Here is a 26738-nt window from a genome sequence, read left to right on the forward strand (position 1 = left end):
AGGATTTTTCCTAGAAACGGGGCATGTATGATTTTTTAAAAATAACAGATACTTCTTCTTGGACAGCCTATTTGGCAGAATGCATATTCTCAAACATTGTCCATTTTATTGGACAAATGAGGGCATTTTCCTAGAGGCTGGAGTACATTGCCAATTGGAGGGCTGATGCAGATTTTGTTTTGCTTTGCTTTGCTTTGCAGACTTGGAAGGAGAAATTAGTGCATTTGCTCTCTCGGGGGCTCTTGTTGCACATACATTTGTAGAACCCATTTGGTCAATACAATTAACTTCTGTGAAAAGCAGCAAAGTCACCAAGAAGGAGGGGAATGGCGTAGGGAAATGTTCAAATCACCAAGCGAATTTTGTGTGATACATGAGATATGTCATTGTAATATCACAATTCTCCTTAGCTGAGTTGTTTACAGTCATTCCTATAAAAGGCCCTTCAGTCTGCATCTGACCACAGAGTGACTTTGTCCCAAGGGATAGATCTGAAGTCTTATATTTACTACAGCTGGCGCAAAAGCTGGAAAAGTGACCTGTTTGGCATGTTGACTTTTGCATAGATATATGCAGTATGTATGTAAATACATGCATGTCTTGGTTTAAAAAGAGTCTTTGATAAATGTACTCTTTATTTCATATTCTTGACCATATCTCATATGGGGCCTTTCCAGACATATCACTATTATCATAAATTCATCACTGGGAGCTATAAAATAGCCAAATTGTGAGTTATTAGGAAGATGGCTTTCAACAAGTAGCTGAACATTGAATAACTCGAATTCATATTTTAGTAGCTGGGCTTGGGAATCAAAAGAGTTTTTGTTTCTAGATTTTGCTTTATGAAATAACACACACATTTAAGTATAATAAATACTCTCACTTACCAATGCTGGTGACAGTGACACATATCCCAGCAATTTCTTGTACTGCTCAAAGGTGAAAAACTGTGAAACAAAACCAAACTCACAGATTTATAACAATTTTCCTGCAACAAACTCTTTAATTGACTCAAATTTCTTTGGTAAATCATTATGTTAACCAGCATTTCAAAAAATGATAAACTATCTAATACAGTTTTTAATCCTGTCTCGGGTAGTTGCTATTGGATCTTTCTTTAACATTCACAGTTTCAAATGCAGTTATAATAACCTACAGAAGAGCTGATGAAATTCTTTAGAGCAGTAAATGAACCATACAACTTCCATTTACCATGACCATTTTCAGTTTCCCCAGACATCAATATACGGCAGTGATTCAACATTATAGGCCTAGAGACCTGACATCTTTGGTCTCCTATGTTTTCTCTATGAACTGCTTTCCCAGTGAAAGCCCAATTTTCTAACACATTTGTAAAAGACATCCACTTTTCAGCCTTAACTTGCATTTCTATTGTGGTGTCTCCCCACTGCTCCATGGAATTGAAAACACTAAATAATTATGAAGATGCCATGATAAACTAGGGAAGGACCCAATGAGGTTATCTAGTCCATCCCCTGCCATAAAGCAAGCCTGTCCTCAACCTGAATGAAGAAAGAAAGCTGCTAATTCCTTCCTTCAAAACTGATGGTGATGAAGATGGTGAAGGTATTGTTGGTTTCTTCAGTAGACAATGTTTAGTATAATTTTCTCTGCAAACAAATTTCAGTGGAGGCAAATCTAATCAATTGCTTCATATAATACATTTTCCCCCTTTTTTCTTCCTGTATTCTACTTTTTGAGCAACAACTGTGCTTGAACATGTTTTGCTCCTGGGTAGCATGTTCAGGTAGCTGTCAACACCACTGATAAGGCATGCTTTTAAGTTCTGCTAGAGTCTGATTCTCCAGACCCCAAAAATGGTGTGGGTATTATATGGTCCCCAATATTTTCTACTCTATTACTTTATAGCCCAGTAAAATGGGGCAAGAAAGCAAAACCAGACTTCAGAGCCACAAATACTCTGTTGTTAGGAAGAAGTAGCTCCTTATAGATGGCTTCAATGAGTGTTTGGGCAGCCCAAGAATCGTTTTACTAACTGATAAATTTTGATTCTTTTCAACACTCAGGAACTACTTTTGTGCCATGGTCTTTTAAATGCACTATGAATGTAGAATTTTCTAGAACAGGGATTCATTCATTCACTCATTTAATAATATTATTAGAGACCTCCTATTCTAGGTACTGGGGATGCAACAGTAAACAAAGAGAAACCTCTGCCTACTTGAGCTAACATTCTAGTGGCTAGTGAAAGCCCTGAAACTACCCTGGTGTTAAAATAGTACTCAACAGCAAACACCAGGGACCACCACTTTTCTGATGAAACCATTAACCACTAGAAACCATTAACCATGGAATGAAAAGTGTTATAATCTTAGGTTTTTTTTTTTTTTTTTTTTTTTGAGATGGAGTCTCGCTCTGTCGCCCAGGCTGGAGTGCAGGGGTGCGATCTCGGCTCACTGCAAGCTCCGCCTCCTAGGTTCACGCCATTCTCCTGCCTCAGCCTCCCGAGTAGCTGGGACTACAGGCGCCCACCATCACGCTCGGCTAATTTTTATTTTTTATTTTTAGTAGAGACGGGGTTTCCCCATGTTAGCCAGGATGGTCTCCATCTCCTGACCTCGTGATCCGCCCGCCTCGGCCTCCCAAAGTGCTGGGATTACAGGCAATCTTAGCTTTTAAAAATAATTTTAAAATTTTTCTTCATTTTTGTGATTATCATCATCATCACTTTGACAATCACCTTGCTGGCATTTTGAAATGAGCAGTCCTAGAGCTGAATCCAGGTTATGCTGCTTAGCTGTGAAAGCACAGGAAAGCTGCTTAACCTTTCTAACTCTCAAGAACACAAAATTTACCTTTTAGATTACCATTAAATAAGATAATTTAAGTAAGATTCCCTGACAGGACTGGCACAAGTGAGACTTTTGAAAAATCTTAGTTTTTATTCCCTGTAACTTAGGTTACCAAAGGAATCATAGAGGCTTTAAGCATATGAGCACCCCTCTCAATGCTCTGGGGCTGCTGAAGCTTTCCAGTCTGGCTGGTGGGAACAGGCACTATTCCCAGCCCCATGTGACTGCTGAGCACTGTTCCCTCGAAGCCTTTTGGGTGGTTCTTTCCCAGGCATTGGTAGTTTCCTCGCAGTCGTGCACTGGTCAGTACTCAGCTGAACACTTGAGGGATCCCTCTACAGATCTCAGGAGTTCTATCTCTGTGCAGCCTGCTCTTCCCTGGTACTCTGTCCTGTGGACTCTGGCTGCCCTGCTCTCCCCTGGCTTTCAGCTCCTTCTCAACCCAGGGAGTCCCCTGAGCTCTGCCTCAGTTTCCCCTCCCTGTCCTGGGGCCTGAAAGTATCCCAAGGCAGTAAGCTGTGGCATCACAGGGCTCATTTCATTTGTTTTCCATTTCTCAGGTATTTCCAGCCTTCATCATCTGATGTCCAGTGTCTTGAAAACTGTTATTTCATACTGGTCCTGTTACTCTATCTCCACCAGGAGTGGAAGTCTTGGCCCTCCAGATACTCTGAACAGTAGATGTGGGAATTTTCTCTCTATGTATATTTCTTTGTTTCTTTCTTTAAGTTTTCTTTTTATATATGTTTTCTTTATTCATCTAATATCAACTGAACATCTACTATGTGTAGATACTATGATTGGTATAGGTATACCGCAGTGAACTAATTAGCCTTCATAGTTTATAATCTCTTGTGAACTTAGTTAGCATAAGGCAGTCCTTGAGAAACTGCACACAGGAAAAGTGGTATTTCTGCACGTGTGAAGCTCAAGACTGGACCCTGAAGCCTGAACCATGGTGCCGCCCATCTGTGAGGGATCAGCTGGTCTCTCTGAAGTCTTCTTTTCCTTTTGCTAACTACAATACTAACTCTGTCTAATTTGTGAAAGAAGTTTCATTTATTTAGCATCAGTAAGTCTTATTACTTTAATGATAAAGCTCATTTCAAAGAATTAAGTACATAAAAACTTAAGATTGTCTGTTTCTGATTATGGTAATGATTTTAACTAAAGTGTCAGTACCAAAGAATACACACACACACACACCCCTCCCCCCCAGTCTCTGAATATTTTTTTCTTTGATGACATACAATGAAGCAGTTTATGATGTATGAAATCGTTAAAATCAGGTGATTGCTTTCCTCACAAATCCTGAGATAAATATCTATAAAATGAATGTTTTCATAAATTGTGTTGAAAAACTAGTGCTATCCATCTGGCAAAGATACACTTAACTCCAAGTTATACTTAAAAAGCCAACATACTTACCATATGTCTCAATAATTTTAAGGTAAAATCTACTTGAAACAAGATGTCTGGGACACATACACCATATTCAGTTGCCCAAAAGTTCATCTGTTAACCATTGTTCTGGCACAGAACATTGCTTTTGTAAAATAGGGACTAACTCTGTTTTATAAAGCTAAACTATTTTTTCTGTAAAAGATTGCTTAATGTTGATAAGTCTTAATCCTCTTAAAGTTTAAATTGTCTCCAACACATAATATTAAGAAAAAAAATATTCCAGGAAAAACTCTAATTTTAGTTTACTTTATTTATACATGTAAATCACTGAACAGATGAATATATTATTCCATGCAGACAAAGTGACTTCCCTTTTGAACAGGAACTCTGCTCTATTTGTTTACTTGGGCAATCTTTTATCAAGTAAAGCCATTTCATAATTCAATTCAGTTCTTTTGTGTACTTTGGTGAACTTATTCCAGATTCTTTACTGTGATTCAGATCCTTATAACAAAATTTGTATTGAAGTGATACTATAAAATCACAAAACCTATACCAACAAAGAGGGTGAGTTTATAGAGAAAGTATGTTCTAAAGCTTTGTTTTCCAAATTCTAGACTTGAATTCAATCCTATTAAATTGCCATTTTGACATAATATAAAGGTTGGATGTCCATGTATATATGTGGGTGATTTTATCATAATTTTTAACCCAGTCACCCTCTTGAACTTACTGAGTAAAAGTATATGAACTGTTCCTTCTTGTCTTTCAGGAGTACTGGGAATACATTTCACACACATGAGTAATGTATGTGAAAAAAAGCCTTATGTTGCTTGGAAAGTAAGTCTTTAAGTTTAGGTTATCATTATTATGGAAGGACAAAGCCTTATTTGGTGATGTCGGTGGTGCGGGGGAGGGGAGCAATGCCTGTCAGAGTCGCTATGATCAGGAGTTTTGTCTGAGAGAAGACAGTAGTCAGATTGAGTTCTTTTGCCCCCGGACATTCTGCTGGATCTCCTTGTTCCTCTTCAGATACTGAACTAGCAAGTAGTATATAAACCTCTACAGTTATGTGGTTAAGTAAACGGAAATCCGGGTAGTGGAAGTAATAATTTTTGTAAGAACCAGAATAGAGAATTTTAACAGAGGAGACTAAGGGGGAAAATGAAGTTGGCATGCCAAAAAATTATGTTATATGAGAATCATATATAAAGAAATATGGTATATTGGTTTACTCTGTTTATGAAATGGGAATGATTTAGGGAGAAAAGTTTTCCCTCCTCTCCTCTTTCCTCTTCCCTCCGTCTCTCTTTCTTTAATAATTATTTCTCCAAAGGAAAATTTCTGAGTTGCTTTGAAGAAAGGTCCAAGCTATTTTCTGGTTTGATTACTAGAATTTTATCCACCATGTTGTTTTTTGAATAATTTTCCCATTAGAATGGAATGCTTTTACCTGATTAAAAAAATCTACAAATTGATCTACATATTTGAGAGACTGACCAAGTCTAATTATAATAAAAATTATGCTATAATTTCTGCATTAAAATTTTTAGTGCTTTATATATAATTCATTTTAATGTCTTAGAGTTTGTTGTGCTGAAGCTGTTACTGTACCCTACTTTTGCTTGGTGCGAACACATGCAATGCTTACCTTCACTGCTCTTTTTGGGGTTTCAGCCAAGATAGGTGGCAGAATTCCCTTGTAAAAACCAAATAACCTGTTGGAGAAATAAAAGATTTCCTATGAGTAAGGAAATTAGGAAACAAGTATTTCTGACTTTGTTAAGATAATCCTAAAGTATTCCCGATTATTCAACATAGCACGCCAATCATGAAGTCTTCCTTTCATTCTAAAATAAAGAAATAAATTTTATGTCTATTAGCTTTATGATATTCAGAAGGTGAATACGTGATACTGAGACAGGGATCCCTTAGATAAGTTGCTAAGCATGACCATTAGTTGTACCTTAACGAGGAATCTGACCCTCCTTACTCTAAGGGCTCTTGAGTTTATTTTCTCAGTTGTGTGGCAGGTAGCTTCAAGCTATCTACAGTCCTGCATTTCCTCCCTTGTGGTAACCAAATGAGGTTAGGATTATACCTGAACCCATTAGACTGTATCTTTCTGAGGCTAAGGAAGTGATGAAATTTTCAATTTTAGCTTTACTAATACAAGGGAACTAACAAGCTCTGTGGGTATGGTACTAGAGCTTCCAGCCCCGTCCTGAATTAGTCATAATTTTTAGGCTTCCTTGATGGAGGTGGAAGAAGGTCACAGAGGGCCGGTTATAGGACTATGTATCGCCAACAGAAGAAATGTCAGACTCCCTTGCTGATATGCAAAATCACAGGGCATGAGACAGTTTTCTTTGCCAGTGTTGATGGGCAATATAGTCAGATACTTTTAGAAAAAAAAACAAGAATGAGTGACATATGGTTAGATTTATAACAAGTCACCATTTATTTCTTATTATATTTTTAGAATTCAAAATTTTAAATTCTTTTGTCCTGGAATCTTCACATATATGCCATATCTTCATTTCAAACCTTAAAATATATAAATAGAAGAGAATATTATGCATTATTTTCTGAGTAATCACTTTTCCTGATGAGTCCATAAGTGACTACAGATAAGGGCAGAGCTCAACATGTCCCTAATTTAGGATATCCAGCTAACATGGGGACGCAGCTTCTCTGATTCACCCCACCAAGCTTCACTCCAATTCCCTTAAACTGGCTCCACTTCTAGCTGTGCTTCTGGGAACAAGAAGTTGAGAATTTATTCAAGCGAACCCACTGTACCACCGACACCAACATGGCGACCTCTTATTCTCCCTCAGTTCACTGGCTTACACGGTACCTTTTGGTGAGGGGACTAAAGCACTTGCCTACTTTACTCAATTCATGGGCTTACACAGCCTCAATTCAGTGGCTTACACAGAAACTTGAGGGTAGCGCACCCTTTGGGGTTCTTATCCCAGAATCCTTTTTTTTTTTTTTTTTTGTATGTAACTAGGATACAAATATTTGTTAAGCTTATGGATCTCATAAAGAGGAAGAAAGGAATCAAATTATTACCTGATATGGGCTTACTCTGGCCACGATTTTTTTTTTTTTTTTTTTTTTGAGACCGAGTCTCGCTCTGTCGCCCAGGCTGGAGTGCAGCCGCACATCTCAGCTCCCTGCAAGCTCCGCCTCCCGGGTTCACGCCATTCTCCTGCCTCAGCCTCCCGAGTAGCTGGGACTACAGGCGCCCGCCACCACGCCCGGGTAATTTTTTATATTTTTAGTACAGACGGGGTTTCACCGTGTTAGCCAGGATGGTCTCGATCTCCTGACCTCGTGATCCGCCCGCCTCGGCCTCCCAAAGTGCTGGGATTACAGGCGTGAGCCACCGCGCCCAGCCTGCCCATGATTTTTGACTTAATGGATAGTGCTAGCATTATGAATAGGAAGTAAAGCAGATATGTGATTTGGAGAGCTATGGCAATTCATGACTTGACTCCACCCCGTTTTCCATTCCAATTTGAACTACTGATGCCTGAAATTCTCACATCAACACGAATTTCTTCTAGCAACTAATAACATTTAAATACTTTTCTCATTTAAATTTCATTATAAATTAATCACTATGTAATTTTTGGCATAAAGAGTGACCAAGCATAGGTTGGTCTTCCCAAAAGATAAACATGATTTTCTTGAACAGAAGTTCTATATATAAAATGAAAAAGGTTATTAGTTCTGTTCTTTCTGTGTTGATCTTTCCCCATCTGGAAGACTATGCCTGATTATTGTAGGAAAAAAAATAAAGAGAAACACTTCAATAAGTAAAGCTTTTAAAACAGAGTGTCCAGATCAACGGGGGAACTTGAAATCCCACACTACAGAGAACAGTTATAGGAAGAACAGTTGCTTCAACTGGAGAAGAATGATCTTAGGGAGAAATATGGTGAACATGATGGATCTTTTGAAAGGTGTGCGTGAAGGAAAGACATTACACTTTTCTCTTTGTTTCCAGGTGGTAGAACTAAGACCAACAGGTGGAAGCAACAAGACATATTTTTGGCCCAGGTGGAGCTTAACACAATGAAGTACTTCTAATGGTCAGAACTGTCTAAAGATAGAATGGGCTCTCCTGAAAAGTGGTGAGTTCCCCTTTGGTATGTGATCAAGCAGTCTGGATGGCCACTTGTCATGAATACCAGCAATGGGAGGTACACAGCAAATCCATGCATTTGATGGCCCTCAAGGCTGATCTGTTTCAATCCTCAGATTCTGTTATTCTGAGAAAAAGAACAAGAAGACATGGGCAAGCACTTCTCTGAAGAGACAGAATCTGCCATACTTTAGACTTTTGCATCAAATCTTACACTGCTTCTCTGGAAGCGGACTAAAGTCTTATAAGTACACAGAAGGTCTTCATTTTAAAAGTGATGGGGTAAAATATTAAAAAGAGGTGTGATGCAGGAGAGAAGAAGAGGCAGCTGGGAGAAGCATAAGGATTTAATATGAAAAGAGCTGGGAGGTCCAGAGCCCTCTGCTTTGTGTTGACGATGCTTCATTGACGTGCCCTCCTTCCCTTCTCTCTGCTCAGCTACTTTCATGTGCCATCATTCCCCTCCTCCCATACCACCATCATGAGCTTCCAAAGTGAGAATGAGCAATTTTAACAAGAAGTTCTCAAAGACCATAGGCAGCCTTTGTTGGTAAATGGAAGCTAGGACTACCTACCTCCTCGCATTGCTTTTACCATATACCCATGCAATAGGGGCCATCTATGGAACACTCAGGTCAGCACTGCTTCTGCTGAGGACTGCCCCATCAAGTTGTTTTAAACACATTCATACAATATGATATAATATGATACAGGGTCAGTCTTGCTCTGCTTGGTGAAAACTGTAACATATAAAACTAGAATTTCAATGGCAGCCATGCTTTTAGTCATTTGGAGAAAGTCAATCTGCAGTGATAAAAAAGAAAGAAGCCACCATTTAGGGAGGCACAGAAGCAAGAAGAGAAGCTCTGTTTTTGTGAGTGTGGCCCTGCTTCCAGAATTTAAGCCTAGTTATGTCTGGCCTTTCTCACATATTGGTATTTGTCTCTGCCTTTGATTCTATGAGATGCTCAGTAACATTTCCATTAAATTCTCTTTTTTACTTAAATAAGTTTGAGTTGCATTCATCATTTATAACCCAGAGCCCTGGATCCAGAAAGTAAGCATCATAGTCCCTCCAGCCAAAGTGGCTGCTGTAGAACCTCCTTGCCGTGTCCAATCATAGGAATAGCTTCACTCTCAGTTAAAATTGGCCCTTGAGCCGACCAGAAGAGTCACATATAAAATGCAGGTAAGAGCATGTGGTTAAGGGCTCAAGCTGATAGCCATTCTTGACTAGATAATTATTGAAAGTTTTCCCAACGCAAAATATTATATGCAGCTTTCTAAAAACCAAAAAGGAATTGTGATGTTTTACGAAGCAGGTACTTTTTTTTTTTTTTTCTGCAAAAGAACTGATGTTTATACTCACATGCACTGTCCGTTCTGCCTTCATGTGGTTTTGGCTTGCTGTGCAGAGCCTACAGCTTACCAGGACCATAATCCGGGAAGTTAAGAGATTGGTGACACCCATTGCTAACATGTGTCATCCCGCTTACGTCAAGAGCAGCCAAGAGCTGCTTTCAGTCTACTTGCTGGATGAATGGATCGTGGGATTCTAAATGTTTATGTACACCAAAGGCAGTTCTTCTCTCTGACATGATGGCAAAGGCACCACTCTACTCTAAAGTTTTGACTCGCATCAAGCCAACTAGAAGAATCTTTGGAAGAGGCATGAGAGCTACTACAAGACCTCCCATAAAACTGTATTATGAACTACATGGCAGCCTTTATATTTTGTTCTCAAAGTTGTTACTTCTAAAAGATGCGAGTTTGATTTTAACTATCCTATATAAAAAAGTATTAGCTTGTATGTTTATGGATTTTTGTAAATATTATTGTAAGTAAAAATAGACAAATCTGTTGAAATCTTACTATGTAATAGCTTTTGTGTTAAGAATAAAAACATGTAGGTATATGTACACATAGTAATCTCATTCAACTTTCACAACAATCCTTTAACATATTTATAATTATTTTCCTCATTTTGCTGGTGAGGACTACCACCATGTCATTGCCAAATAAGATATAGCAACCTAAATCAAGTTCTTTATGTCCTTGACCACTAGGCTATACTATATAGCTTTTTTTTAAACAACTATTTTAATAAAAGCTTTTGAAAAATTGTTTATGTTACAACAATACCTTATCATTTCTTATTTTAGAAGGAAGCAGAAAAGGCCATTAAAAACAGGTCTCTATTCCAATTTTTATTCAGTTCTGTTTTAAGGTAACATGAAATACTATATAACTGATAGAACTGGTCTAAGATGAATAAAATCATTTTTTTGAAAGTTTTTGGGATATTGATTAAATATTTTCTAGTTGTTTTAGGATGAGAAAAAATGAGCCCTAGGATAAACTTTTTCCTCCCCAAGATAGACTTTTGCCCTTAAGAGGCACAGCAGGAGGCTAGGCACGGTAGCTCACACCTGTAATCCCAGCACTTCGGGAAGCTGAGGAGCTGAGGTGGGTGGATCACATGAGGTCAGGAGTTCGAGATCAGCCTGACTAACATGGTGAAGCCCCTTCTCTACTAAAACTACAAAAATTAGCTGGTTGTGGTGGTGCACACATGTAGTCCCACCTACTCGGGAGGCTGAAGCAGGAGAATCGCTTGAATGCGGGAAGTGGAGGTTGCAGTGAGCTGAGATCATGCCACTGCATTCCAGCCTGGCAACAGAGCAAGACTCTGTCTAAAAAAAAAGAGGCACACCAGGATAATTCTGTCAATGTGGGAGAATGTTGGTTACTGACCCAATAGATACATGCTCCTCACTCCACTTGCTCCTCAGAGTATAAGTGATCCCCACACTCCATGCTTAGGGAGGAGAGTCCTCCTCCAGCCCAAGGGATAAAGCAGAATTGTTCAAGCCCATCATGGTGGGCTCATTCCTTTTCTAGTGAGAGGGTTAGGCATGGACATATGACTGAAACCTAGCCCAAGAGACAAGAGGGAATGGTGTGCTGGAAGGCTTGGATTTCCAGTCTAAGGCAAAGAAGCCCACAGGAAGAAAAGTCCTGTCTTCTTTGCTAGGTGTTTCCTAGCTGTGTGAGATGCCTGTGGACTGCAGCCAAGTGAGACATCATTGCTCCCAAGCTAAGGATGGAGCACATCCCTTTCTGAACAAAGAGCCTTAAATTGAAATTCTTAAAATCATAATTATATTAAAGATAATTGTTAAATCTTAAGCAATGCATTTATAAGGAAGCTGTGAGAACTATTCTTAAGAAATGGTCTCAGACTGTTTATGCTGGGGAGTCCATCACACATAAAACCCCACCCCATTAGTGTGATTGTCTGTGAAAGAACCCCTTACCACAGATGAAATACAGAGAAGCTAGCAGATCAAAGTCACACAGCAAATATGAGGAGGGGGTACCAGGACTCCAAAGCCACTAGATTGTGATAGTTTATAGACTAATGAGAGGTATTGTTCACAAACCTAAGTAGATACACAGTGCTACAATATTGGATCACATTTGTTTTTAATTGTATTACTTATGTACATCTTTAAAATGAAGATCAAAAACATCTCACGTGTTCTTCTCAAAGACAGCTCACACATAGCTTATTTGAAATACAGATTTCTGCCAAACCCTACAAAATAATTTTATCCCTCATTCAACCCCCTCACACCCCCATCTTAAAAGTGTGAAGCTATTTAACATATGGGTGGCTACGAGGTCACAGAGCAACCAATGAAAAGATGCTGATTGTATGGAAGCAAGGAAATGTGAAATTTCCTGAGTTCCAGCTTGTGTCCAGTCTCTGTGGTTCATGTAGAGCAAGGCAAACCCTCAAAGATGCCTTCTTATTGTCTCTCATTAGTAGGGTCCAGTTTTAGGTTACCCTGTTTTTAAGTCTAAATTTTAGACACCTATAGAGACCAGTCAGCCAGACAGAGCCTTAATTAAACATTGTGTACCTGATATCTTCAGTCAGTTTGAATGACTAAAAAAAGTTCCTTGCTTTAAGTTAGCTGAAATCTGAAGACTTTGTGGTAAACAGTGGGTAGACAGGAGAAGGCTTAACATTCTGAAAATTTGACTCAGGTAAAGAAACTAAAAAGGAGTGGAAAAATCACATGTCCTGTCTGCCCCTCCTTTTAACCCTCTGAGTCACCCCCATTGTTGGTTTTGCTGGTATTTTTCTAATTTAGTATGTAGAAAATATGTGTTTGGGAATCATTTGTACCATAGAGTTGAACTCCTCTTTCAAGCAGGCTGAGAAACTTCCTAAGTTACTAGGCTATTAGGTTTTTGGTGTTAAGAGCAAGAACATGGAATATTTTCTTCTTTGTAGCTCCCAATGAGAAAGAAAAACAGTGTAGCTGCTTCACAACTGACTTTTAGAAAGAGTCAACCTTGTTATCTATCAGAAATGTTACCATAAAACTAAACTGATACATTAAAGAGAAAATGCATATAAAGAAATCTGTGAACAAGACATTTTTCCTCCTAAGAGAGGAAAAGATCCATGTGTAAATTTGCTCCTCATGGAAGCTGGGGCTTTCCCTGGTTGTCAGGGATGAAGTGTTTTGGGATCCAAACTGCTGATATTCATAACCAAAGTCCAGCAACCATCACACTGGGAAAGCCAGGATAGAGATGCACATTATCTGAGCCTGAAAATATCAATTACAAAAATGATTTCCGAGTTGAAAAGCCATTTTCCAAGCCACCTGCAACACACTCACACACAGCATGAGAAGGATGCTTTCACCTGGATTCCACTTCTTTGCCAAAAACCTGGCATTCAGTAAGCATCCAGAGCAGCAATAATACTCACCAATGAAGCATGAAATAGGAGCGACAGGGAAAGTGACACCAGATCCCCAGTTAGGGAAATTGGAAAGCATTAACACGTCTGTATACCTAACAGAGTACAATTAGTACATTTTATTTTGTTTCAACAGTCAGAACCCAAATGAACATCACCATTCAGCTCTGTTCTGGGCAATGATTCAAGCTCATCTTTGGTACAGTTGATTTTGAAGCCTTACAGTCAATCATATCTTTACAATTTGTTCTTCTTTCAGGCTTCAGGCATCCTCCTGATTTCCATTTCTTGTATGGAAGCCTTGAGTCATCTGTTCTGGCAACATGACCAACCCAAATCAGTCATTTTCTCCAAATTATATTGAAATACAGATCTTGCTAGTTTGTTGTTTTCTTCTTCTTTCTTTTTTTCACAATTTTTTCCTTTAAGGATCTCCTAATACAAAGCTGATTGAAGGCATACAATATCCTCTTTCTTCTTCTGCTGTCAGATCCAAGTTTCTTACCCACATGCTGTGGTTCTGTAATTAAAACAACGAAGTCCACGCTCAACCCTGGGTTATGAGTGCACAGCTTCCATTGCTTGATGGATCGTGTATCCCAGAGCAGAATTCTGGTCCTGACACTACACACTACACCTTTAGGGCATTATTCTGACATCATTTGCACTCCACAAGTGTCAGCAGTTCACAGAATCCAAATGAAAGAGTGGGGTTTCATGGCTCTGTGATTTGAATTATGTAGAATCTATAATCTCAAGTTCACAAAATTGCATGCATCTTGGGGCCATTTTCATTGAGGCAAAAGAGGGAGGGAAAACCACATATCTTTTAGAGGAGAGGAAAAACAGTTCAAAAGAGAGTAAGTGACACAGATTCTTCCTTTAAAAGCAGCAAATAAATTTCAAGGAAGTGCACATAAGCTTTAGCTAACATTCTAACATAAAACTAACAAAAGTTTTGCCTACTCAATTCATATCAGGTCTTCAGGCACAGACAATATAGTTTTCATCATTCATTACTGAGAATTAATTTAATTAAGTTTCTGCATATGGTCTTTGGATTTATTTGTTACCCCAAACCATACCACTTCCATTATACGCTGTATGGAGGAATTCTTTCAAGTTTTCCTGAACACACTTTTCAAACTGAATGTTTAGTATGATTTTACCACAACAATGAAATTTTTTTGGGTGCAACTGAAATAAACTACAACTTTGATTTTCTAAAATACAAAAATTTATTGTAGCTGTCAGTATCATTTAGGAGGTAAGTCCATGGCTCCATTCCCTGGAAAGTTGGCAGGGTGCTCAATGCACTAAACATGTTGCTCAGTTCAGCCCAAGAAAGGCATTAGCGTGATATGAGAACCAGAACCCTGATGGAAAACACTAAGGAAAGAAAAAGTGAAAAAGATATTTGAGAAGCAACCAAAGAGGTGAATAGTATTGGTAAAATGTGGGTGTTCATTGCCCCATTAATCTATAAGTGAAGAAACTTATTTATAACTGACTGTATGGTAAGTGTATTAATTTTCAGTGACAGCAGATCACTTTGCTTATAAAGATGAACACTTTCCACTAGGAAATAATAATCATTGAAGGGCAGTTTTTCACTTAGGTGGGTGGCATTATGAGGAAAAGGACTCAAGAAAAAAAAAACAAAACTCTATTTCTTGGACTCACACTGAAAACCAGGAAAGACAACCCAATCATGGAGCAAAAAAAGTCCTTCACCAGAATATACCTCAAAATAATAAAAGCCATTCATATATGACACACCCACAGCCAACAGCATACTGGATGGGGAAAAGCTGAAAGCATTTCCCCTAAGAACAAGACAAGGATGGAACAAGACAAGGATGCCCACTTTCACCAATCGTATTCAACGTAGTACTGGAAGTCCTAGCTAGAGCAATCAGGCAAGAGAAAGAAACAAAAGGATCAAAACTGGAAAAGGAAGTCAAATGATCTGTCACTGATAATGTGATTTTATACCTAGAAACCACAAAAGACTCCTAGATTTGATACATGATTTCAGGAATCCAAATCAACATACAAAAATCAGTAGCATTTCTATATACCAATAATAATCAACCTGATAACCAAATCAAGAACTGAATCTCATTTAAAATAGCTACATAAAATACCTAGGAATATATATACTTAACCAAGGAGGTGAAAAATTCTACAAGGAGAATTTGCACTTTGACAAGGAGAATTGCAAGAGATTGAGAAAAGAATCATAGATGACACAAACAAGTGGGAAAAAATCCTATGCTTATCTACTGGAAGAATCAATATTGCTAAAATGACCATACTGCCCAAAGTAATCTACAGATTCAATGCAATTTCTATCAAATTACCAATATCATTCCTCACATAATTAGAAAAACAATCTCCAAATTCGTATGGAACCAAAAAAGAGCCTAAATAGCCAAAGCAATCCTAAGCAAAAAGAATAAAGTTGGAGGTATCAAATCATCTGACTTCAGATTACACTAGAAGGCTATAATAACCAAAACAGCATGGCATTAGCACAAAAACAGACAGATCAATGGAACAGAATAGAGAACTTAGAAATAAAGCCACATATCTACAACCAACTGATCTTTGACAAAGTTGACAAAAATATATATTGGGGAAAGGATACTCTATTCAATAAATGGTTCTGGGAAAACTGGAGAGCCATTTGCAGAAGAGTGAAACTGGACCCCTATCTCTCACCATATACAAAAATCAACTCAAAATGGATTACAGACTTAAATATAAGACTTGAAACTATAAAAATACTAGAAAAATAAACATAGGAGAAATTCTTCTGAACATTGGCTGAGGCAAAAAATTTATGACTAAGTCTTCAAAAGGAAATGCAACAAAACCAAATATAGACAAATGGTACTTAAACTAAAAATCTTTGGCACAGCAAAAGAAATAATCATCCAAGTAAACAGACAGTCTACAGAATGAGGGAAAATATTTGCAAACAATGCATATGATAAAGTGCTAATATCCAGAATCTATGAGGAGCTCAAACAGCTCAACAAGAAAAAAAACATATAACCTCATTAAAAAGTGGGCAAAGTTCATGAACAGGCATTTTTCTTTTTTTTTTTAATTATAGTTTAAGTTCTAGGGTATATGTACACAATGTGCAGGTTTATTACATAGGTATACAAGTGCCATGTTGGTTTGCTGCACCCATTAACTCATCATTTACATTAGGTATTTCTCCTAATGCTATCCCTCCCCAGCCCCCCCACCCTCCAACATGTTCCCCTCCCTGTGTCCATGTGTTCTCATTGTTCAACTCCCACTTATGGGTGAGAATGTGCGCTGCCTGGTTTTCTGTCCTTATGATATTTTGCTGAGAATGATAGTTTCCAGCTTCATCCATGTCCCTGCAAAGGACATGAACTCATCCTTTTTTATGGCTGCATAGTATTCCATGGTGTATATGTGCCACATTTTCTTTATCCAGTCTATTATTGATGGACATTTGGGTTGGTTCCAAGTCTTTGCTATTGTGAATAGTGCCACAATAAACATACGTGTGCATGTGTCTTTATAGTAGCATGATTTATAATCCTTTGGGTATATACCTAGGAATGGGATGGCTGGATCAAATGGTATTTCTGATTCTAGATCCTTGAGGAATCGCCACACTGTCTTCCACAATGGTTGAACCAATTTACACTCCCACCAACAGTGTAAAAGCGTTCCTATTTCTCCACATCGTCTCCAGCCTCTGGTGTTTCTTAACTTTTTAATTATTGCCATTCTAACTGGCATGAGATGGTATCTCATTGTGGTTTTGATTTGCATTTCTCTGATGACCAGTGAGCATTTTTTCATATGTCTGTTGGCTGCATAAATGTCTTCTTTTGAGAAGTGTCTGTTCATATCCTTTGCCTACTTTTTGATGGGGTTGTTTGTTTTTTTCTTGTAAACTTGTTTAAGTTCTTTGTAGATTCTGGACATTAGCCCTTTGTCAGATGGATAGATTGCAAAAATTTTCTCCCATTCTGTAGGTTGCACTAATAGGCATTTTTCAAAAGAAGACATACACGTGGCCATCAAACATATGAAAACATGCTCAACATCACTAATCATCAGAAAAATGCAAATTAAAACCACGATGAGATATCATCACCTTACACTAGTTAGAATGCCTATTAAAAAGTCAAAAAACAACAGATGTTGATGGAGATGCAGAAAAAAGAGAATGCTTCTACACTGCTGGTGGAAATGTAAAATATTACAACCTCTATGGAAAACAGGATAGAGATTTCACAGAACTAAAAATAGAACTATCATTCAATCCATCAATCCCACTACTGGGTATCTACCCAAAGAAAAAAAAAGCATCATATCAAAAAGATACCTGCACTCATCTGTTTATTGCAACACTATTCCCAATAGCAAAGTCATGGAATCAATCTAAGTGTCCGTCAACAGATGACTGGATAAAATAATGTGGTATGCCATGGAATACTACTCAGCTATAAATGCCACTATCCTAAGTGGGATGACTTAGAAACAGAAAGTCAAAAAACTTCGTGTTCTCCTTTATAAGTGGAAGCTAAACAATGGGTACACATGGACATACAGAGTGTAGAATAACAGATTTTGGAGACTCCAAAACTGGAAGGATGGGAGAGGGGTGAGGAAAACAATACCACCTACTGGGTATAATGTACATTTATTTGGGTGATGGGTACTAAAAGCCTGGACTTTACTAGTATGCAATATATCCATGTAACCCAGTTGTGCTAGTACCCCTAAATCTATTTTTTATAAAGTCCTTCACCAGACAGCTCATTGATAAATAAGTCTCGCTGAGGAAATTCCTTGCTCCATTCTGATCACTCTCATCTTCTCACCAGCTCCCCTTTTCTTATCTCCTGTTTCTAGTTTCTGTCCCTCCCATTCATAAAGTAACTATCATTCACATTTTAACTCACTCTTCCATTAATATACTTTGTGCCAAGCACTAGGATAAACACCTTTTTCTAGGATCCTATTGTCTGAAATCAACTAAGACCTTAATTTTCTCCAAGGACCTTTCTCTGACATAGTAGACAAAATGTTGATATTGTACCTGCCTGCATTATTTGACCAAGATGTTGCCTTTCATATTACCTTATAGGTCTGACACATAGTAACACCCAGATAACATTATATTAAATGCATATATGCACACACACACTGTTATACATATACATCTATATGTATACATCAACATATATATATATAAATTCATATACCCAGACATGACTCAGTATCCATATTAACAGTCAGAATGACTTGTATATTTTTCACTGAATTGAATATGTATTAGTCACATGATTACCATATTTAATCCAGGTTATAAACTGCTTAACGGCCATTCCTGTTTTTAATCACCACTCTCTGGCAGTTAGCATTAATTTGATGTTATTTGTCAGTAAAGGCAATATGAGTGTGGGCTCTGGAGCCACACTCTTTGGCCTTAAATTTTGGCTCAACCACATGTTAGCTGTTTACCCATCATGGAAAACTCTTGTACAAAAAGTGAGCAAATTAATTCCACTGCATTACTAGTGGAAGAAAGATGGAGTCTATGCTAGTTCTCTGTACTAGTGTTTATGGAAATGAATTAGTACATTGCTGTTAGTTGCCTGATTTAACAGCTTGACCTAGCTACAGGGCTAACATGACGGCAGCTGGGGCAGAAAGCCTCAGAATTCAGAGATGTCCTCCACAAAAGGAACCTTAACTAAGTGTGTGACCCAGTGCCTCAGGAATTCACACCCTGTTGTGGAATTCTGCTGCAACCAATTCAAACACGTTTGAAGCCAAAGATGCCGTGCACTAAGTGCACCAAGCAGACTGTTCCCCAAGTATAAGTCACATTTGGAAGTGCATTAACTATGGCCATTGGTTATTATATAGTACATTCCAAAATTAATTTCTGGAGGTGCCCCCTAGTGGTATTAGAGTTAAAAGCAGCTCATCCATTGTCCCAACCCTGCCAAATACCCAAGCTTTGGACTCACGCATTTTGTAGGTTACAATTTACAGTCTGATTTAGTGGACTTTCAATTCACTAAATTAGTCTCCAAGGGAAAAGTGTGGTGACCGTTTGGATTTCTACAGGAATTGAGACTATTGAGGGAGGGATATGTTAGAAACAAAAATAGCAATTGTGCACAATGCTTTACAATTATTATCCCATTCAATTTTTTACACGACATAGATACTATTCTCTCAGCGAAGTTAAGCAACTTTCCTAGTAGTGAAACAGCTAGTAAGTGATGGAGTTAGGACAATAACAAAGGTCTATTTGACTCCAAAACCTCAGCTCTTGAACACCGTATGACTTCCACGTTCTCAAGGAGTCGCTATCAAGTCCACTGGGTTCCACCTCCTGGCTCTAACGCTTCTTCCCTGACTATGCCTCTAATGTTGGCTGAAGGCCTCCACCTCAGGCTCTGTTTGGTTTCTGCATGGAGCTAAAATGCTGGCTTTTGAGGAACGGCTGACCCAAGGTTTGTCGTCTCTTTTGTCATTCAGTCCTCTGCATCAGTTTTTTAAAAAAGTGCCCAAGTCCTTATTTAACTGACTAAAACACAAGTTAAATAAACAGTCACTGAGCTTTCTGGATTTATTGAGTCAACGTCTACATGTACTTTATAGACTTCTGCATATGCACAGTCTTCCAGATCATTTTGAAAAATTAGTTCCTTCATACCACATTATTATCAATGAATAAATAAGGGTTAGCTATTTCCCTACCTAACTCCTTCAGTCAATATCCTATGAGTTGGATAAACTAAGTAGGATTCAAAACACTTGAAAAACAATGCAGAAGACAACGCTAGGGCTTAGTTTGTGGACTTTGTCTGTTTCCCTGGTGATTTCATCGGGTCCTATGACTTTAGTTATCCACCATATGCTGATAACTGTCATACAACTCCAGTTCCTCCAGTCACCTACTAACCATCTCCACGTGGATGTCTAACAGGCATCTTGTAATTAGCATGTTCAAAACAAACTCCAGATTCTCCCTCCACAGACTTGCTTCACCCACAATATTCTCCAGATCAGTGTTAAATCAAGTTTAGCCTAAGGCTGCCTTTTTACATATTTAAAGTTCAGCTTAAGGTTTCTCTGTCCATCATGAACTATTACCTAAAGGGAAGTGTAAACAGACTGCAGCCTACTCTTCTGCCAATCACTGAATTTTGGCCAATCCAATGTGGCCAACTGTTCAAACTGTGTTCAAATAAGGCAGATGCCAAACTATAACCAATCTGGCTGTTTTCTGTACCTCTCTTATGTTTTCTGTATGTCACTTTCCTTTTTCTGTCTGTAAATCGTCTACTATGTGGCTGCGCTGGAGTCTCTGAGCCTACCCTGGCTCAGGAGGCTGCCTGATTCGTGAGTCGTTCTTTGCTCAATTAAATTCTTCTAAATTTAATTTGGCTAAAGTATTTTATTTTTATCATCAGTGAATTGCAACTCCATCTTTCCAGTTACTCAGGCCAGAATCTTTGAAATCATGCTTGAGTTCTTTCTCTATTTCATTTCTACTATCCTGGTGTAAGCCCTGATCATATCTTACTCTAAACATTGCAATAGTCTCCCAACTGGTTTGCCTACAGTCTCTTCTCCAAGCAGTGCCAGAATGGTCCTATTAAAATAAAAAATGGATCATGTCACTCCTCTGTGCCTAATTTCTCAATGGCTTCCTATCTCCCTCAGAGCAAAACCAAAGTCTCCTCAAAGAGCGCAGGCACACTGCTCCCCTCCTACTGCATTCTACCTTCCCATTCATCACCTCGTGCTCTGGTCTGGGATCCCTCTCCAACCCCACTGGCCTTCTTCCTGTTCCCTGGCCCAGGCACACCATCACTCCAGCGCCTTTACACACGCTGCGCCTTGCCTGGGATCCTCACCTCACAAAGCCGCAGGGCTCACTGTTCACCTCCTTCATATCTTTGCACAAACATTAACTTCTCATTACCTCCCCTTTATTCTATTTAATGTTGCAGCACCCCCATCGGAGTCCTTTCTATTCCTTCTGTCTACTTTATTTTTCTTTATAGAATGGATCCCTTGGAACATGCTTTATCATTTACTTGCTTATTTTATTTTATTTACTCTCTGTTATTCCCACTAAGATGTCAGCTCCATGAGGGTATGGCAGGGATTTCTGTCTGTTTTATTTACTGATGTCTCCCCAGGACCAAATATAGGATCTGACATAAAAGAGGCACTCAGTAAATATTTGTTGACTGGAAGGATAAATGAGTTATATTCCCACTGACGCAGAATGTTGGTGTTGTGAACAGAAAATTGTATCTGGCATTTTGAACTATTCTAAGATCAATCTCTTTCACATTCCTATCAAATGTCCATTTTTTTCTGGTTTCTTACCAAAATGGCTAACCATGGGGAAAGTTTTGCGCATTTGATCTAGTGAACAAATGTAGACTTCAATAAATGGCCACTGAGGAAGCCAAGACTTCCTAGGAGTTCTTATCCCTCATCAACTACCAAGCTATGGTAATGAAGGCATTTTTACTCACCCAATCTACATCATCCCTTCTCCATGGAGGCAGAACGTAATCCTAGTGTTCACACCTTTGAGGCTATGTGCTCAGGAAATCACCAGGCCTGATATGACTGGTTAAGCCACCTGGTCTTATTCTCCTGGTTGTATGAGACATTGTATGAGACATGAGCCGATGACTTAATTTTAGTCTAATTTGATGGGGATTTTGAGATGTTTATTTCCCTCCTGAAAACATGAATTCTTGGGCCTTATCTCCAGAGATTCTGATTTGGTAGGTCTGAGGGGAAGTTTGAAAATTTGTATTTTTAACATCACCCCTAACTTCACATTGAAAAATTAAAAATATTTAAAAAACCAAAACTACTCTATCAAGCTAATGAAGTAGGGCTGCTCTTACCCAGATGACTATCTGTTAGGAAGCAGACCAAAGGACTCAGTACCTTTGCCAGGCAGTTCCCCAGGAATTTCATGAGATCATCCCTCACTTTCTAATTGAGGGTCTTCACTGTTTTTGAGCCAGAGACTGCTGATTGTGGGAGTGCTTCATGCCTCTGCTCTGGCCATCTCTGGCCTCTGAGACCAGGGAGCTACAAATATTCCCACTGGCCATGATCACTGACTACTAGTTCACACCCCCGAAGATGGGCAGGCTAGAGGGGCTTTGTTCCTCTGAGGGCTATGTCTTGGTTTCCTCTACTGTTTATTTAGGAACAACACTAAGATATGTCAAAATCAGATTATTGTCTTGCCTACATCTTCTCAAAAGAGATTAATATTTCATTCCACCTCTGTCTATCAAGACTAGTAGAAATCTGGGTTGGGATAAAGCATGTTTTCACTGTTTAAATGCTAGAACAACATTTAAATGAGGATACTTCTCTCTCATTCTGCTAAGAGTCATGCACTTTGCAGAACAGGTACAACAGGAAGTAGCCCCTGCTGTAAAGCAAGCAGGACCACACCTACGGCTGTTTGAGCTGAAGAATGTAGGAAAATGCTTTCCTTATGCTTTATGCAATGAACCAACAAAGAAGTCAGGCTTCTCTGGTGTTCTGCAGGTGATTGATTTTTACAGAAGCAACACTGCATGGGGAGTCTGGCTCCAGATTTAGCTTCTAAATTGATTACAAACTTGAAGAAAAAGGACCTGAGAATTACGTACTAATCTTGGTGTTTACACTTCCCACCAAAGCCACTAACTTTCTGGGGCTCTTTTTCCCCAAGCACTTCCACAACCCTCAGATATAATCTATACTTTTCATTACTGTTTTCAGGACCATTCACTTATTTATCGGCAAGTATTTCATGAGCCTGGTACTAGTTATCAATCGTACTTCTAATTTCATCATTGAAATAGCAAACATACTTCAATTTTGTCAATTATCAAGTCCAGAAGCTAGGGGGATCCAGCCACAATATTTTATCAATGTGGATAGTTTGTCCATGAGGCAGAAGTATATTTTTCTCTCAATTTTCAAGCAACACTGATTGATGGAAAGGTGATCTTTACTTACTGCCTCAGGCAAATAATTGAGCACCTAAAGATTTGGAGTCTATATTTGGAATGTGAATTTTTCTCTCCAGTAAATTCATTCATGCATTCATCTGACAAATAATTGAGTATCTGATATGTGCCAGGCATGCATCTCTGGGCTAAGGATAGAGCAGTGAACAAGTCAGACACACTTCTCATGTACACAGAGTCTACATCCTGCTGGGGAGCCAGGTGAAGAACAGGCAGAAAACACATGAATGAAATAATGCCAGGTCAACGTTGCTCATCATGAGGGAAATGCAAATCAAAACCACAATGAGATACCATTTTACTACTATTAGGACAGTTATTACAAAACAAAAATAAAGAAATCCTAGAAAATAACAAGTGTTGGAAAAGATGTGAAAAATTGGAACCCTTATGCATTGCTGTTGGGAATGTAAAGTGGTGCAGCCGCCATGGAAAACAGCGTGGAGGATCTTCCAAAAATCAAACATAGGTTTACCATATGATCTAGCAATTCTACTTCTGGGTATATACCCACAAGAAGTGAAGGCAGAGACTTGAACAAATATTTGTACACCCATGCTCATAACAGCATTATTCACAATAGCCAAAAGGTGAAAACAACCCAAATATCCATTTATGTCTGAATAAAGAAAATGTGGCATATATAAACAATGGATATTATACAGCCTTAAAAGAGGTTCTGATACATGCTATAACATGAGGACATCATGCTACATGGAATAAGCCAGACACAAAAAGACAAGTACTGTATTGACGTGGTTTGGCTGTGTCCCCACCCAAATCTCATCTTGAATTGTAGCTCCCATAATCCCCACATGTTGTGGGAGGGGCCTGGTGGGAGGTAATTGAATCATGGGAGCAGTTACCCTCATGCTGTTCTTGTGATAGTGAGGGAGTTCTCAAGAGATCTGATGGTTTTATAAGGGGCTTTCCCCGCCTTTGCTTGCACTTCTCCTTCCTGCCACCATGTGAAGAAGGACGTGTTTGCTTCCCTTTCTACCATGATTGTAAGTTTCCTGAGGCCTCCCCAGACATACTGACTATAAGTCAATATATTACCCAGTCTTGGGTATGTCTTTAGCAATGTGAGAATGAACTAATAAATGTATGATGCCATTTCTATGAGGTACCTAGAATAGTCAAACTCACTGAGACAGAAAGTAGAATGGTGGTTGCCAGTGGCCAGCGGAGAGAGGTTTAATGGGTTCAGAGTTTCAGTTTGGGAAGATGAAAAGGTTCTGGAGGTGAATGATGGTGATGGTTGCACAACAGTGTGAATTATTGAATTCCACTGAAGTGTATACTTAAAATAGCTAAAATGGCAAATTTTATGTTATGTATATTATGACATAATAAAAAATAACAGAAAGTGAAAAGATATAAGAAAAATAAAACAGGAGGGGAACTGGTTGCTCTCGGAATGGAAGGAAGCTACTAATTCCAATTAGGTTTCCAGGAAAGGACCCACTGAGAAGATACTGGCTGAGCTAGGAAGGCTTGTGTTTAGAAGAGGTACAATCTATCAAAAGGAGAGAGAAAATTTAAAAATGGAGAGTTTGGGGAACACATCACTACATCTTAAGAATCTCAGCCATCAGTTTACAAGCTTTAGCTTTCCTTTCCATGTAAAGGGCATAGAGAAACCATGATTTCAAAGGCAGTTTCTTGGGATGTTCTAAAATTTAATTGAAAAAATATTTCATGTTCTCTAGATTCATTCCTCTCCCTAAAGGGAACTTAATGCATAGTAGATGCATACTGTAAGGACATTGATGATTTAAAACTAAATCATTTGATAAAATCCACCAGAAGCAAAGCCAATATTTATAGAATTTCAGAACCATAGCACTTCTGAACTAGAAAGGGCCCTTCACAGCTCTTTAGTCCTCTCCTCTGAAGCTTGATTTCTCTCTATAGTGTATCCACCAAGTTGTTACCTGGCTTCTGATGAGGCACCTCTAGATGGCAGGATCTCAGAACATTCAGGGTTTCCATACAATCTTGAGATGGCTCTCTCACTGGGGACAGAGAGAGAGAGAGAAAGAGAGAGAAAAAGAGAGCACAGGCTCCTGCTTTGATCCCAGATCCATTTTTTGGAAAGTTTTGCCTGATTCTATTCACCAGGCTAATTTTATGTATCAACTTGACTAGACTACAGGGTGCCCAGATATTTGGTCAAATGTTATTCTGAGTGTTTCTGTGAGGATGTTTTTGGGTGAGAGTAACATTTAAGTCAGGAGATGGAATAAAGCAGATAGCCCTTCATAATGTGGGTGGGCCTCATCCAATCAGTTGAAGGCCTAAGTAGAACAAAGGGCTGACCTTTCCTGGAGAAAGAGAAAATTCTCCAACCTGAGCTCAGCCTTTAAACTGGGATATCAGTTCTTCTAGTTCTATAGCAGCTTATAGTCTTCAGACTGCAAACCTACCAGTCTTCTACTTCCTTAAGGCTATATATGATAGAAAAAATAAGGTGGGTGGGTGAGGATAAATATCTTCCAAGTACATTAAAGGAGAAAAGGGAAGGGAAATAAGATTCAATGAGAGTTGCTTAACACATAACTTGATTTCATCTTTATTTACAGATGTGGAAACAAAGATTCTTGGAACCTAAGTAGCTTATCTACATAGTTAAGAAGTAATTGATGTGGGATGGAAGCCCAGATCTCTCTGATCCTGAAGCCTGTGGTCTGTCCCCTGTGCCATATCACACGGCATACATACTGTGGGCACTTGAAAGAATTTCCAGAATGATATAAGTTGATGGCATGAACATATAAAAGACAGTGCCCAAAAGAGAAAAAAAAAGAGATAAAAGTATAATACAAGGAAAAGTTAAATTTAATAGGAAAGAGATGTTATTAATTTATCTACTTGTACTTTGTCTTCCTACAGAATTCAGTAATTTTCATAGTAATGCATTTTCACTGCCAGTAGCAAAATCGGCGGCAAAGGAGGAATAATTAATTTGTTTTCAGGAGAGCTAAGGGATGAGAAAAATTGAATTTAGAAAACTCAATACACAGTTAATAATCATCTTTAAAGTCTGAATTATGATGAAAACTGTAAATGCTCAGAAAATAGTAGAGGAAAATAAAAATTTAAAATTAAAATCACACAAACAATCTACAATTCTAAAATAAAGAGGAAAAGAAAATGAAACAAAGAATTCCACTTAGTTTGGACCCTTGAAAAACCATGATCTAAAACCACACTCCCATTTATATTAAATAATAATGAATGAGGACAAATCTGGTATCCAACAACATTTTAGAAAAGTCTGACTCCAGTTTTTATCCAGCTATAGGGATGGAGGTTCCCTATTCACTGAGGAAGCAATAGTGTGATATCAGGGAAGAATTCAGGTATCACTCACCATGTAAAACCAACACTGTATTCAGAAAGTGGGCATTTTGCACATATAACATTTCCATGAACCATACATGTATGCACACAAGCACTCATGTGTGCACACACAT

General features: G+C 38.5%; 1 protein-coding gene across 2 annotated transcripts in view; it reads right to left on the minus strand.

The window, feature by feature from the left end:
• The window catches only part of SLC25A21 (solute carrier family 25 member 21), a 506267-nt gene that overhangs the window by 48727 nt on the left and 430802 nt on the right, over positions 1-26738 (minus strand). For both annotated transcript variants that reach the window (NM_001131197.1, XM_054529608.2), the window contains 2 exon segments: positions 891-950; positions 5893-5959. In NM_001131197.1, coding sequence (NP_001124669.1) covers positions 891-950; positions 5893-5959 — 127 coding nt within the window.

Source organism: Pongo abelii, chromosome 15 (genome assembly GCF_028885655.2).
Source record: "Pongo abelii isolate AG06213 chromosome 15, NHGRI_mPonAbe1-v2.0_pri, whole genome shotgun sequence".
In the NCBI taxonomy this organism is placed as follows: domain Eukaryota; kingdom Metazoa; phylum Chordata; class Mammalia; order Primates; family Hominidae; genus Pongo; species Pongo abelii.